Source organism: Mesoplodon bidens (assembly GCF_964165515.1).
Source record: "Mesoplodon bidens genome assembly, chromosome: 2".
In the NCBI taxonomy this organism is placed as follows: Eukaryota; Metazoa; Chordata; class Mammalia; order Artiodactyla; family Ziphiidae; genus Mesoplodon; species Mesoplodon bidens.
Genome location: NC_138177.1, coordinates 38,207,502 through 38,224,617, shown reverse-complemented (window position 1 = coordinate 38,224,617; position 17,116 = coordinate 38,207,502). Strand labels below are relative to the sequence as shown.

The following is a 17,116-nucleotide window of genomic DNA, read 5'->3' as shown; positions in this document are numbered from 1 at the left end:
AGAATATGAATGCAAATGCCTCAGTTGTAGCTCTAACTCTAGCACAAAATTTGAAGGAAGAACATTAATTACACTGTATTTTTTTTTCAATTTGGATTAGGGATATGGTAGGCCAAAACTGACCACGACCACCCCCACTGGAGGCAAATGCTATCCTTGTCAAATCTCTGGAACCTGTGATGTTATCTTATTTGGAAAAAGGGTCTTTGCAATGTAATTAAGGATCCTGAGATGAAATCATCCTGAATTACCTAGATGGCCTTAAATCCAATGAGAAATGTCCTTAGATATACAGAGAATAGATGGAGGAGAAAACAAAGTGACAAGGCAGAGATTGGACTGGAGTGGCCACAAGCCAAGGAAGCCAGCAACCACCAGAGGCTGCAAGAGGTAGATTATCCCCCCAAAATTCCAGGAGTGCAGCCCTGCCAATACCTTGATTCACACTGTGGCCTCCAGAACTGTGAGAGAACAAATTTCTCTTACTATAAGCCACCAAGTTTGTGATAAATTTTTACAGCAGACACAGAAAACTAACAAAAGGGATTATCTACTCTTTCAACCATTGAATATCTTATTCCTTCTTCATATTGCCTCAATAATTAAACATTATTGAGAATCTAAATGATTTTTAGAGCATCTTTTCCATTTTGAGGTCAGGAATTTTTGTTTCTTTTATTCAATGATGTAACCTAGTGCTGGAAAACTACTCTCTGATCATAGCTTTTCATGCTTCTTTCTACCTTTCTCATTGGTGTTCTTTTACTAAACACCTAAGGTGGTCCTACCTAAAGAAAAAAGAGCATAAAGAAAAACTTCCCTTAACTTTAAATTCTGCCAACTTTAAGCCTTAACAATTGTTCCAGTTTTCTAACACTAGTTTAGAAAATTCTATCTGAAATCATCATATTCAATACTCCTGTGTTATAGTACCCTTTCATATACAATGTAGAGTATACACCAATAATTCCCAGAACATTTCTGCTTTATGACTTAATGTTTTATATTTATTCCTTCTCTACTTTATGACCTTCCCTCAAACTTACCAATAAAAAAAGAAATAGCACTATGTGACAAATGACACAGTGCCCTTATGTGTTATTGACTTTTATAGGCAAAGGAAAATTTTAAACACTGAAAATATTTTAAATACTCTGCAGTGTCACAAAGAAAGGATTAAAAGCCTGTTCAAAGCACTTCTTCATTTCTTCTAGCTTCCTACCTATATGCTACTCAAAGTTGATACATATTTTTAGTCACATAATTTACTACCTATTTATATCGTCATCTTATGTCCTAACAATGAGCATTAAATTATGTTTAATTCTCTGTGAAAGAGAAGTAGATATTTTGTCAACTCAAATAGTAATGCTATTTATTATCCAGAAGCACATCTTTCCTATTCATGAACTAGTTTGAGGTTAGTGACATCTTTAAAGAACAAAAGTATATTTTTGAAGGTGATACTATTTTTTACCTAGAAGTTTTCATTTCCACAGTACAAATGAATATGCAATCCTTTTCCAATGTAAACATAAAATAAGCACATCCTTCAGAAGAAAAAACTCCATTATATGTCTCTGAATATCAGTCAGGTCTTTTGATCCTTTCTAAAAGAAGTTAATGGGGAATAGAAAATATATCATTCTTAAAGAGATGACAATTATTTTTTTGGCTTGGCTCCTGTCTCAACTTCCACTCCTTAGCCATCTGTATTTCTTTATTTCAAAACAAGGTTGCAGTGGCTACAAATGAATCCAGCATTTCATTCTGGAGGTTAAACTCTCTACTCATCTATAGTCTTCTCATGCAATATAAACCTACTACTAGCAGAAGGACTTCTGAAAATTGACAATAAATGACTAAACAAAACAACACTAATAGAAAAGTGGAACTTAGAAAAGACTCTCCTGCCACTGCCCAGCTGAAAATGTAACAAATTACATATCGTTCTCCCTATTACAAATATCAAAAGGTTTTATTTCTAGGTCAGAAAAAAATTTTTCAAAGAGACAGTGATACAGGATAGCAAAAAGAAAAACTGGGGGGAGGGGAGACACAAGATTAAAAACAACATAAGAAAAGTAATGTATTATGAATACATAGATTTAACAGTAATCCTATACATGCGAAAACTACTTCATTTATTTTAGAAATGCAATTTGGTCTTCCATCCTCTTAAAGCTCACATCTGTTAAAACAACAAAGACCTGTGGAGAGAGGTGAGGTGGAAGAAGATGCCTGAAGTGGACTCTGTCCATCCAAGCGTATAATCAGAATGAATAATTTACAAGCATACTTTCATCTTCAGTGCCACTAAGAGCTCAATTCTAAGGAGCTTAGGGAGACTGTAACACATCTGCTAACCAAGCTGAATATGCAGAGGAGACCTAAGCAAAAATGATCCAACAAACCTGTTCATAAGATTGGGGAAGGGGATGGGGGACTAAAAAGAACTGGCAGAAAACCAGAGACTAATGCAGCAGTGGTCAGTGAGTTATATCCTTAACTATAGCTATTCATTCCATTTTAGAAAGTCAGATAGCTATATTAAGCTAACTGAATCAGAGAGCTATATTAGGCTAACATTAGCTATATACTCCCCATCAAAAGGAATACTTTATAAAATAACAAAAGAGGCAAAATGTGAAAGGAAAACAACCAAAGCACCTCTAGGTCTTTACACTTTAATTCAAATAATCTAAAACATATATTCCACTATGTAGACATATATGGAAAAAATTCTCCAACAATTCATATATGTATTTTTCAAATCTATGCCTATTTCATGTACCTCTGAAAGGAAACATACCCAAACAAAAAGAAGTGGTTTAGTGTCTTACAAAAAAATACACAGTCACCCAGTAGCTTATAAAATATGATTTCTCAGCAATCAGAGGAAACTCTATGCTTGGCATCAAGACAACACAATGCCAAAAAATCTTTATAAACTAAGATCTCATATCATCTGCTTCTCGCCCGGTTTTAAAGAAATGCTATGTGTGTCACCTCAGACTATATCTTATGAAATTACAGTCAGCATTATAAGACAACAACAAACAGTATGCTTAGCCATCTAACCAGCAGATAAAATTCTGCATCTAAAAATCAAGAGAGTTAAAAGTTAAAAAACAAAAATAAAAACAAAGAAGCAAACTAGGTGAATTTTAAAATAAATGGTACTTTGGCTTTAAGGAAGATTGAGAGAAAGGATTCATTTTTATTCCTACTCATTGATGTGCTCAGTAAATAGTTAAGGTGTGTGCCTATTTTAGATACTAATTATAAAATGGTTCAAAAAAAAGACAAAATCTCTGGTCTCAAGGGACTTATATCGTCTCAAAGTTAATAAATCAATGAAAAAACACAAGATATCAAAAAACTGTATGCAAAAATAAATAAATAAAATAGGGTGATGTAATACAAAGTGACTGCATGCATACATAAGATTGGGTATTCAGAAGGCCTCTTGAAGGACACAGCTATGGAACGATCTAACGAAACAAAAGGCAAGAGCTTAGGCCCTATTGTAAGAGCACGCTCGGGCTGATTTAGGTACAGAACAAAAGGCAATGTGACTGGAGCCTAGTAACGAAGGGGGAAAATGGCAGAAGGTGAGGTCACAGACATAGGACCAGATTATTTAGGGCCTTGTAGGTCAGAGTAATAAATTTTTACATTATACCCTTGGACTGTAAGAAGCAGCCTCATGAAACTTACTGTCATGCTTTTTGTAAAATAGCTGTTGGGGATACTATCCAGCACACCAAACAAAATATTCTTCACGAAGGTGCAAAGGAAGAATTTCTCTCAAATCTTATGTTCAGTAAGAGCTGATCTTTTTCTGAGTAACTGGTATAAATTTACCTTATGTGAACTCTGAAATTAATCATGCTCGCCTCTATCCTCTGAACTCCAGCAAAGTCAGGGCTGAATTTACAATTAGTTTCTGGCAACTGTATAAATCTTATGGCATCTATTTTTTTAATAAACTTTTAATTTTAGAATAGTTTTATATTTACAGAAAAGTTACAAAAGTAGTACAGAGGATTCCCATATACTCCCCCCTCCCCACCCCCCGGTTTCCCGTCATTAACATCTTACATGATGAGTATGGTACATTTATCATAATTAATGAGCCAATAATGATACATTATTATTAACTAAAGTCCATAATTTACTCAGATTTCCTTAATTTTTACATGTGCTTTTTCTTCCAGGATCTTTATTGTATCTATTCTATATATTAAATTTACTGGAGCTTTATATCACTATTTTATCTTTATTTTCCCCTTATTCTAACCTCTATAACTACTGTTATCTAATTATTTTATCTAATTCTATAAACCTTTCCCGAAACTTCTAGGAATTATGTGGAATAATAAAAAAAATTAGTAGAAAGAGATTTCTTGAAAGACACAATTAGCTTTTGCCCAACAAGTCAAATAGTTCAATATTATTCAAAGTAGGTAATGCTTTATAAATCTTTTAAAAATACAGAGACTCTAGGAAATGCCCAATTAAAAATGTTACTCAAAGATATCGTTTGGATAAAAATATAAAGTCAATATAAAAAAAGTATTTTTATGTTTCAGTATTAGTCTAATCTCTCGAATTCTCTCTCCTTTTGTTGTCATATATAGCATTAGTAATCCTGATTGTTCTTACTGATCCATGCAACCTTAACATGGTCTCTGATTGTACAAATCTAAGATGAGGGTGAAGCAAAATGATCTTTTAATGCCTCTTTCAATTAGAAGTGTCGATTTCTTAATTCTGTGACCTAGGCTGACTGTCAGATTCTCATATTTTTCTAACACAAGAGTGGAAAACATTAATGCTTCTAAACAAAAGATACTATGTTTTAAAAAGAAGATGGCAAAAGTTTTAAGCTTTACTTGAAAATAATTCAGAGTACAAACTAAAATAAATTTAGTGTATAAATTATATGAAGTGTATAAGTTTATATATATATGAAAATCATATGTATCAAAAATATCCTGAGGAAGGAGGAAGTTTCCCCAAAAACAGGTGTGAATATTTACCTAAGTAAATTTGACAGAATTTGACTACGTCAAATGGGTACCACAATTAGGAGTTCTGTTGTCATATCCATAATAAATTGTCTTGCCTCGAAACAATTCTGATTATCAAGATGTGACTGATTCACTGATGCTGGGACTTTCAGTTGGCAGCTTAATTTAATCTGCCCCAAATACCCAAATACCAAATACCACACTGACAGTAGGAACTGTAAAAACACAATATAGTTTAAAGGTTTTTAGCATCTATTTCCAAAAATTCCTCAAAACATTATTCCATTAAAGACTGACTCTAAGGGTCCTAAGTGTGCCTGCTCCTCCACATAAAAAAATATATATCCACAATTTTAGTCACTTTAATACCCTTATTCTACTGTCACATATGCTCTACAATTCTTTCTGCAGAAAAAGATAAATAGTAAAATTCTTAATTATCTATGCCATTATTTAAAAATCAATGCATTATGTTAGTTTTAACATAGAATTTTAAGTCACCTTCTTAGTCATATTTCTAAATGTAAATGCCTACCAAAAATAACAAAGATTACACAGAATAGTAGGTAATGATATATATCAAAGGAGATTAGATATAAATTGATAAGGAATGCCTGTTAGCATTTTAAATATACCACTTCAGAATATGAGCATTTCCTAGTTATAACCATAAGACATTTATTTTAAATAAAAGTAGAGACCCTTTATTTTTCATGAATCAATGTATGAATGATTCATGAAATTCACTCTCAAAGGATGAATGAAGCAAAATAACCAAGAATCTGAATGTTTATTTATTTGAATAATAAAAGCAACTTTAAGTAAATGCTCCTTGATATCTTAATACACTGAAATTATTTTGTTTGGTTGGTTTACTTTTTTTTTTTTTTTTTTTTTGCAGTACACAGGCCTCTCACTGTTGTGGCCTCTCCCGTTGCGGAGCACAGGCTCCAGACGCGCAGGATCAGCGGCCATGGCTCACTGGCCCAGCCACTCCGTGGCATGTGGGATCTTCCAGGACAGGGGCATGAACCCGTGTCCCCTGCATCGGCAGGTGGACCTCCAACCACTGCGCCACCAGGGAAGCCCTGGTTTACTTTTAAATGGGAAAAAAAAAAGCCACCTTATCTATGAAGAATAAAGGCACTATCTTGATTTTAGAAGAAAATAATCCACTAGTGTAAAAAATAGTAGTCAACTTCTAATCAACAAAAACTTTCATATACTGTGCCTTTTATCTAATTTACTTTTATCAAATAAACGACTTCACTCTTTAAGAATCCATTTCAGGTTACCTTTCTTTCACTATAATCAGAAATCCATTCCATCTTAAACAAAAGTACTGTGAAAATATGAAGCTACTTATTTTACTGTAACTACTATTAAGTAATAATTCAACAAAAATGTTTTTTAATTCTAATAACAATGTTAAGTTATAACCATTTAATATATGTAAATAATCAGTACAGCTATTACTTATATTCAATTCAATGCAATAAACATTTAAAAAATAAACATCCTATAAATGCTAATAGAATAATCAGACTATAGATGAACTTAAGAAGCCTATAAACCTACTGGCTAGTTATTGCCTGAAAAAACTTAGCATTAACAATACTGGTCTAAAATTCTTTAAGATTATTTATGGCTGGGGACTTCCCTAGTGGCGCAATAGTTAAGAATCCGCCTGCCAACGCAGGGGACACAGGTCCGAGCCCTGGTCCAGGAAGATCCCACATGCCACGGAGCAACTAAACCCGTGTGCGACAACTACTGAGCCTGCACTTTAGAGCCCACAAGCCACAACTACTGAGCCCCCGTGCCACAACTACTGAAGCCCGTGCACCTAGAGCCGTGCTCTGCAACGAGAAGCCAACGCAATGAGAAGCCCGCGCACCGCAACAAAGAGTGGCCCCTGCTCACCGCAACTAGAGAAAGCCCACGTGCAGCAACAAAAGACCCAACACAGCCATAAATAAATAAATAAATAAAATTTATTTTTTTAAAAAAAGATTATTTGTGGCAAGGGTTCTCAACTTTGGCTATTTATTAGAATCACCTAGAAAGACTATAAAACTATCAATGCCTGGGCTCCACTCCCCAGATCCTATTTTAATTGGCCTGAGAAGGGTACTAAGTATCAGCATTTGTAAAACAAACATACAAACAAAACACAAGTAAATTGAGTTAATTGTGCAGCAGATTTGAAAATCACCATTTATGGTATACTCCAGTTTTAAGATTAAAAAAAAAACTTGCTTACTGGCACCAAAAGTCTCAAGTCTACTAAAACTTAAGGTATAGAAAAAGAGGAGAATGAAGAAAAGAGAGAAAGACAATATTCAAAAAAATAATCAAGGCCAATCAAACATTTTTTTCCTTTAAAAATGTTAAAAGTTGGGACTTCCCTGGTGGCGCAGTGGTTGGGAGTCTGCCTGTCAATGCAGGGGACACAGGTTCGAGCCCTGGTCTGGGAAGATCTCACGTGCCGCGGAGCAGCTGGGCTCACAGCGTGCTGCAGCAGCGTGCCACAACTACTGAAGCCCAGCGCCTAGAGCCCGTGCTCCACGGCAGGAGAGGCCACTGCAATGAGAGGCCTGCGCACTGCAATGAGGAGTGGCCCCCGCTCACTGCAACTAGAGAAAGCCTGTGCACAGCAACAAACACTTAACGCAGCCAAAAATAAATAAATAAATAAATTGACATTTTTTAAAAAATTTGTTAAAAGTTGAAAGTCCTATCTTGGACTTTGTGATAAATCTGCTGACGTTGCATTATTTTATAGATAACTGCTAAATAAAAATCTAGAAATACAAACCCAGTAGCAAGAATAAAGAAATGACAGAAATGATTATCATTTAAATTTAACACCATATAAAAGAGTAAATTAATATAGTATCACAATGCAAATGAGACACAAAATTATAGTCCCTTTAAATAACTTTTTCTAACCTCAATACTACATAGAATAATGTTTCCTTAATCTACTTTCCAATCCCTTCAATTCCCCAGTGTCTCTAAAGAGAAAAATTCATTTTAAGAAGACAAAAACTAAGTGGGTTTAGTTTGTTCATCTGAGAATGGAAAGAATGAACAAGTGCAGAATATTTCCCTTATGAAAGCAGCACATATATCTGCATGATCAGCCTAGAGTACTCCCTTTATAACAGGGTCCAAAGAAGTTAATGTCTCTGGACAATGAAATAAAGAAAATGTTATTAACTATAAATATTTGTCATTTTAGCATACTTTGACAGAATTCAGTTTTTCTCCTATAACAGCTAAAAGTATATGAGAATTACTAGCAACATGATCCAGCATGGAGGGATGAATAAAGATCATAACTTTCAACATATCTCAGAATATCTTTGTTACAAACCAGATGGTAAAACTTTAAAAAAAAAATTAAGGATAAGTAGTCCAACTTTGAGAATAAAATTAAAAGAACCAATATTAAAGCAAGTAACACAGGGTGAGGAAATCAGCTTAACTTCCATGTAATTTCATTTTTCTTACATTCTTAAAATATTTTGAGGAGGTACTCTTTAAGACACATAAAATAAGAGATAATAACCTAATAAAGAACTAAACATTTGTCTTCAGTTAAATATTAGAGAATTATATTAACTATATTAAATATAATCCAAAATTTAGTGACATATTATAAAACTAATACCCAGGTGCCAATACCCTAGTAAAGATTTTGAGATCCTGAAGGAAGCACATTTTGAATTCAGAACAGTTAGAGGTGAAAGATATACACTTCTATGTCATTAAAGACAATGAGATTTTTAATTACAGATCCGTAGTTTTAATAAACAACTTCATATTCATCTCTCCTGAAAATATGTGATGCAAAATTTTAAAAGACTATCCAGCCTCAGAAGGAACACTCCCTCAAGAAATAGTTGTTGAATTAGCTAATTATTTACTGACACAAGAACTACAACTTTAACCTCCAACTCTCCAAACCTATCAAAGGTTAAACCCATAAAGAATGAGCTGCTGAGTAGAAGCTGAGGTAACAGAAAAGAAAGGATCAATAAAGATAATTGGAAAGATAACCACTATCCTTAGGTCAGTCATTTTATGACTGCCAAACTGTGCACAGGCATACATATACATGCTTATAAACACACACACACACACACACACAGAGTAAATATGTTTCGTTGTTTTACTAGTCCCAGTCTAAAGACATGACATAAATAGAAAGAAAAAGCTGTGTTGCCCAGACTAATTATGAACTAAGGATTCACTGAATGATGGATGGATGGATGAAAAGACAATAGAGACAAATATAAAAATACATTGTTTGGGGGAGGGAGCATGACACAGATAAGAGCTTTAACTCTAACCAGTATCTGTGATTCACAATGCTAAGGTGATTTGAGGACATTATAAGAGATCCATCATAAAGCAAATGTGAACTAAACAACAACAAAAAAGTTTCATTGAAACACAAAGTAATCATAATACATATTATAAAAAACAAAAAAGATTTATATAGTAGGGCAGGTTATATTAGTTTTATACTGTTCAGTTTAAAATATCTTTTCTTAAAAAGTTTTATGTGGCTAAATGTAGAGATTAATGCATCTTACCTTCCACAGAAGGTGCCTGGTCCTGAGCTGAGTACAGCATATCCTTAAAAGCCTATTAGAAAGAAAGAAAAGACATACATGGAATCATGAGTAATCTTTACAGTAAAAGCATTTTGAGTTAAACAATTATTTCTTTTTCAATATCCAGACAATGACTACATACGGTTCCCTAAATTGAGAATTTAGTGAAATACTTTAATAAGCTAAAACCCAAACACTATACTTTCTTATCAACCCAGTATTGTCCCATCTTTAAGATGAGGGCTAATGTGTATACTTTAAAAATTAAGGGGCATTTGGAAAAGAATGAAAAATCACCTGAGAGATCATAAAATCTCTTGACTAAAAAAATAATAATAATAATGATAGAAACTGAGAATAGTCCTAGAGGAATACAATGGAACACTGCATAAGAAGATATAAAACACTGGATACAAATTTTTTTAAATTGTGGTATCATATACCTGAACATAAAATTCACTATCTTCACCAGTTTTAAGTGTACAGTTCATAGTGTTAAGTAAAGTTACACTGTTGTGTAGACAATCTCCAGAATTCTTTTCACCTTGGATACAAATACTTTTCAGTGGAGGTCTGGAAAGTCCTCTGTTAAAAGAGTTCAGGACTATAAAGATAGCAGAGGTTTTATTGTTTTTTCCAAACCAGTAAGTTAACTAACAATCATATTTAGGTAATTTAGATGGTTGCAGTTTGGCCTCTTCATAAGTGGTTTTGGGACAGGAATGAAAAGTATTTCTTCATACCTACCAAAATGGTAGAATCAATTAAGTGGATAAGCTCCAGAGCAGAAGAGCTGGTAATAAGCTTAGGTGACTTTACCTATCCCATAGCTTCAAATACCATCTAACCAACCACTGGTGATTCCCAAATTGGCCTCCAGCATTCCTCAGCCTCAATACAACTGACATTTGGGGCCAGATAATTCTTTGTTGTGGGGGGCTGTTCTGTGCATATTAGGATTTTTGGCACTATCCCTGGTATCTAGAGCTTCACTAGATACCAGCAGCAACCAACCAAAAATGTCTCCAGACACTACCAAATGCCCCTAGAGGACAAAAATCACCCCTCCCCAGAACCACCAGCCTAGAGTCATTCAAGCATATAAAACCAAAAAAGAAGAAATAAACCTCCAAGGTAACCCACTCTGTATTCAAGTCTAGTAAATTATATTCTTCCCAAATGAAATTACCATTTACTTTAAATTAGTGACCAACCTGTCAGTTCCATGACTAACCCTAACCAGTCTGATAATATACAAAAGCCCTAAGTGAATAAGACAAAGATCTAGAACTTCTTTTAAGAAAAAATGTATATATGCTCATTATTTTCTTTACCATTTCAGATGTCTCAGGAACCACTAATGTCCAGTCTAAAAAAAGAAGTTAGCTCAGATCTTATCAAACATCAGAAAGTCTTTATTTCAGTTCACAGACTGGAATTTTATATTAAAGTCCTATACCAGTGCAGAGTAGGGGGCTTCCCTGGTGGCGCAGTGGTTAAGAATCCGCCTGCCAATGCAGGGGACACAGGTTCAATCCCTGGTCCAGAAAGATCCCACATGCCACGGAGCAACTAGGCCCATGTGCCACAACTACTGAGCCTGCGCTCTGAGAAGCCCGCACATCGCAATGAAGAGTAGCCCCCGCTCTCAGGAACTAGAGAAAGCCCATGGGCAGCAATGAAGACCCAACGCAGCCAATACATACATACATACATACATACATACACACATACATACATAAATTTAAAAAAAAACAAGTGCCGAGAAGTAGTTATGTTATGGTTCTTCCACAGAATATTTTAAGAGTGTAAATGAATAGATTGCTTAGAGCAGAGTAAATCTCTAGAAATAGAAAAATATAAGAAGAAAGGAACAAAAAAAATCCAGCCAGAGAATACTTAAGGAAATAAAGCTATCATGGAAGCAGGTAATATCAGAGACTCAAACATCTGAATGAAGTTTTTCAACTTCTGAAGTATGATAGGCATGTGTACCAAAATCAAATGAAGTTATCAGTAACCAAATAAACCACCAATGACTAGCAGAGTAGCTTGTATGCAGGAGGAGCTCAATAAATAGTTCTTGAATTCAAAAGGGTTTCTCAGCACACTGAAAAAAGCACACTAAGTAGAATCTCTGGCACATAATGAAAATGAATTAAATTTGCAAAAGGAAAGCTTACCAAATTAAGGTTTAAAAAGATGATTTAAATTTTATAAAGAGAAAAATTATGATAGTCTTCATTTTTTTTTTTCTTTATGCAGGCCTCTCACCGCTGTGGCCTCTCCCGCCGCGGAGCACAGGCTCCGGACGCCCAGGCTCAGCGGCCATGGCTCATGGGCCCAGCCGCTCCGCAGCATGTGGGATCCTCCTGGACCGGGACACAAACCTGTGTCCCCTGCATCGGCAGGCGGACTCCCAACCACTGCGCCACCAGGGAAGCCCGATAGTCTTCATTTTGTTTATAAAAATAAATCATAATTTCATTTAAGTCAAGATAACTCTAGGTAAAATCAGGGACAACTCTTTTTTTGCTTCTTACTACTTCAATTTTCCTCTGAATAAGAGACCCTCTATGTTTTTTATAGTAATAGACTCTAGAGAGCTCTATAAGAACTCTATAGGATACCATTCCCTGTCTGTGACTAGAGAATAGCCCCCAACTGGGAACCAGTGGGGGAAAATCCTACAAAGTGTTGTCTATATTAATATCTATGGATTGTTCGTCTGTAATATGAGTCACCTGGGTTGGGAGCAGTACCTCCAAATGCACAAAACAACAAATTCAAAGTTTCCTCAATTCATGCTGTTTTACTTCAAGAAAATCCAATACTCTACGTGAAACTGAATTTGTATAATAAATAAAATCAATATGTATTCATGTGCATTACAAAAGATTTCTTTGATCACTGCCAAGGGCCCAGGGTTCAATCCCTGGTCAGGGAACTAAGATCCCACAAGCCACATGGCACAGCCAAAAAAAGCAAAAAACAAAAAACAAACGAACAAAAAAAAGATTCAAAGCAATTCTTACATCAGCATCTCTACTGTAATCTCTGAGTTACAAAAATTAAGTTATTTTTGTTATAATGTTATTGAAATATATATAAACTAGGACAAAACTCTTAGTGTTTATAACAATGCATATGACAGTAAAATCTTACAAATTAAATCCAAATACAACCATAAAACCAGTATTATTGGGCCTCCCTGGTGGCGCAGTGGTTGAGAGTCCGCCTGCCGATGCAGGGGATACGGGTTCGTGCCCCGGTCCGGGAGGATCCCATATGCCGCGGAGCGGCTAGGCCCATGAGCCATGGCCGCTGGGCCTGCGCATCCGGAGCCTGTGCTCCGCAGCGGGAGGGGCCACAGCAGTGAGAGGCCCCCGTACCACAAAAAAAAAAAAAAAAAAAAAAAAAAAAAAAAAAACCAGTATTATTCAAACAACAACATTAACATGACAGAAAACAAGATGTTTGCTCAAACAAAATCTCAATTGGTAACACGAATACAATGCCAATTTACCTGTTCTGAGTTTGGAATGCCCAGATAACTCTGCATCAGATGGGATCTACTGTAAAGCAGTATAGTCAGTGGCTAGAAGCTATGGAGTCAGACAACGTGTATGAAAACCAACTCTACCACTTATTAGCTGTGTAACCTTAGGAAAATTAACTTCTCTATACTTCAGTACCTTCATCTGTAAAACAGGAATAGTAATTACACATACCTCACAGGTCTACTGTATGAATTTAAAACACAAATCCTTATATTAATTATGATTCATTATTATACATGAAGAGTACTTTGAACAGTGCCTAGAACATAGAAGATGCTCAAAGAATATTAGCTAATAGAATGTGAACTATCACAAAACTTATGTCATGCAGTGGGCTGTAGCATCATTTGGCAGTCTACTAGACATGAATACATCATTTATGCATTAGATATGCCTCAGTTCTTAACTAACTCTTCACAAAGTAGTACAATACTACCTGGAGCCAACATGACCAAACAAACATAAATAGAGGCACTGCAATCTCCTGGCATTACCAGCTTAAAAGATGGTCAACTAGATGATTTAGAATATGCTATTATATTTTCTGATGATAGCTGACATGAGCACACACAGTTTTTAATTCTTATAAGAAACCTATAGATTCCCAAGAAAATATAGGCAGTCCCAATCTGCGTATGCATTAAATAACAAAGACTCCTAATTTTATTAAACTTTCTACAACATATCTAGTGTATAAAATAGGGTATAGTTCAAACTTAACATATATGTTCAATAATACCACCAGTAAAAATTTCTTATGTTGTTAATTTTTAATAACCCACAGTAGATCATCTCTAATCTCCTTTCCAAACACATGGGTTTCACAGACCATTTCACAGAACAAGGATCAGAAGCTAGAAAGATTTCTACTTCCTATCAACTCACTATTAGCCGCACATATAACATACTATAAATATTACCATCTCCATCAACAAAATATCTAATCTATGTTGTTCTCATCTGTCTGCTTCAATATTCATTCAAAGTCAGCATGTTGCAATCTAATTATTGGATTAATGAACAATAATATAAACACAGGCATTTGAAGAGGAAGGACAAGGAATATTATTATAAACCTTTAAAGGAATCATAATCCCTGTTAACAGTGTTTAATAATTCGATAAAATTTACATCAGACTTTTTTTTTATTATGAAGGTTTTTCCAAATGGTACTATTATAATTTTGATATATACTTTAAAATATGTACACTATGCCTGATCTACATACCCCAGAAATAATGTGAATAATGTGCAAGTGAGTTATATCTGACCTGGTTTCTTTGTCTCGTCATCTAGAAATTAGTCATGTTTTCCTGATACTAAAGTGCTAAGAACAGTTCTGTAAATCAAATTATAAACCTCAAAAGAGGGCACTGAGCATTCTCATGTGTCCTGTACAAAGAATGACCATCTAATTAATCTTCATTTCTATCCCCAAATAAACTAACCTAGCTCTGTTTTTGATGACAGAAATGATCTGTAAAGAGAAACTCGTATACAAATTTTTAAAATGTAGTATGTTAAAATTTAAAATTAGGGCTTCCCTGGTGGCGCAGTGGTTGAGAGTCCGCCTGCCGATGCAGGGGACACGGGTTCGTGCCCCGGTCCGGGAAGATCCCACATGACGCGGAGCGGCTGGGCCCGTGAGCCATGGCCGCTGAGCCTGCGCGTCCGGAGCCTGTGCTCCGCAACGGGAGACGCCACAACAGTGAGAGGCCCGCGTACCGCAAAAAAAAAAAAAAACTTACAAGGATTTCCCAATGGCCACAAATTAAAGCCCATATTCCTCTGCTGGCCTATAAGGCACCCAGAATGATCCAATCTATGTTTCCAGGCTTATCTTCCAAACTGAAGAAAGCCAATTTCATTTTCACAACCTGACCCTCAAGTCAAAATGAATTACCTATTACTCATTTTAGAGACTTAAATATTTCTTCCATCTTTGCCTTTTGTTTACAACTATTACCTCTACCTCTACCTGGAAACCCCTATCCCTACTCCCATCTTTTCAACCTAATTTCCAAATCTTAACCAGCCTTCAAAGTCCAGATCAAATTTAACCTCTTTTATGTTTTGTCCTGATTCCTCCAGCTGGAAGTCTTTACTCATTCCTCTGAAATCCTGTAGTACTCTATTTGAAACCATTTATAGCACTTAATATTTCCACCTTATGTTTTAATTATTTATCTGTGTCACTTGTTCACCATTTGACTGTAAAGTCAGGGTTTTAGCCACCTTGCTTGTACTTGTATAAGAAAGGCTCATCATAAATATTTCTAGATTACTTAATATCATCATTAAAGAAGTTACTAAGTTTTAGTCATTAAATGAACATTACTGGATGTCTACTCTTTGCACTATGCCAGGCTCTAAAGAAATAATGGTGGATCAAGCAAGGAAAAGATAGTCATATAAATAGATACATTTTAATATGTTAAATACTTTAAAAAATGATCAAAGCATACTGAAGGCCTAACTAACATAGTAGCAATTAAAATAAAGAAGGTGATATATAGGAAAGAGGGGGGATACCAAGAAACAAAATAGGAAGATTAGACAAACAACTAAACACGAACTAAGGGAATTAAAGATCTCTAAGATTTTGAGTCTAGGTAAAGAGAAGGATGCTTAGTGATACTATTAACCGAGCTGTAAAAACACCAAAGAAAAAACTTGGGCAAAGAAAAGACAGGAGTTTGGGTTAACAAACCACTTCAGGTATCCACAGGACAACTGAGATGGTCAGTAGACAGATGAAAACACAGATCTACAATTTGGAAGATAGGTCAGAGCTAGTGGTTAAGAGTTGGAAATTATCTGTATAAGGTGATTTGAAACTGCCTATGCCCTAAGTAAATGAAATTTTTCAGAAAGTAAGTGGACCAAGGACAGAATCTTTTGGAATACAAAGCAACAAAGAAGACAGTAAGGAAAACACCAGATGTATAGAGTGCCACAGGAATTAAAGGGGCATTGCAAGAAGGAAGATATATTAAAAATTATCGAAAGCTGCTTAGAGGAGACATATCTGCATCTCCATGTTTTCTGCAGCATTATTCACAATAGCCAAGACATGGAAACAACCTAAGTGTCTGTCAACAGATGAATGGGTAAAGAAGATGTGAGATACACACACACACCCACAAACACACTATGGAATATTATTCAGCCGTGAGAAAGAAGGAAATCCAGCCATTTGCGATAACTTTCATAAACCTTGAGTGCATTATGCTAAGTGAAGTCAGAGAAAGACAAATACTATATGATATCACTGAAATGTGGAATTGAAAAATGCCGAACTCAAAGAAACAAAGAGTAGAATGATGGTTACCCAGGGCTGGGGGGTGGGGGAAATGGGAAGATACTGGTAAAAGGGTACAAACTTCCAGTTATAAGATTAACAAGTTCTGAGCATCTAATGTATAGCATGGTGATTATAGCTAATAATACTGTATTATATACTTGAAAATTGCAACCATGGATCTTAAATGTTTTCACCAAAAAAAATGAAATGGTAATTATGTGATGGAATGGAGGCGTTAGCTAGTGCTATAGTGGTAATCATCAGCAATCTATAAATGTATCATATCAACACACTGCACACCTTAAATTTACACCATATGTCAATTATATCTCAGTAAAACTGGAAGAAAAATTTTAAAGAAAACTGAGAACATTTGAGTGAAATAAAACAGCTATCAAGGAAGGGTTCAGTATACTAACAATTATTCTGTTTCTTCAGCTGGAAGGTGAATACAGATGCCTATTTACCTATCTATCCATCTGTCTGTCTGTCTGTCTATCTATCTAATTGGAATGCTGCAACTGAATTATAAAGAAAGAAAAGTAGCTAACATTAGAATGCCTAGACTCTGACTTTAGAGCCTATAACTTA

General features: G+C 35.2%; 1 protein-coding gene across 1 annotated transcript in view; it reads right to left on the bottom strand.

Moving 5' to 3' along the window:
* The window catches only part of XPR1 (xenotropic and polytropic retrovirus receptor 1), a 199,166-nt gene that overhangs the window by 164,301 nt on the left and 17,749 nt on the right, over positions 1-17,116 (bottom strand). Inside the window, exon 2 of the mRNA XM_081226479.1 lies at positions 9,641-9,692. Within this exon, the coding sequence (XP_081082605.1) occupies positions 9,641-9,692 (52 nt within the window). The remainder of the gene's footprint in view (positions 1-9,640; positions 9,693-17,116) is intronic.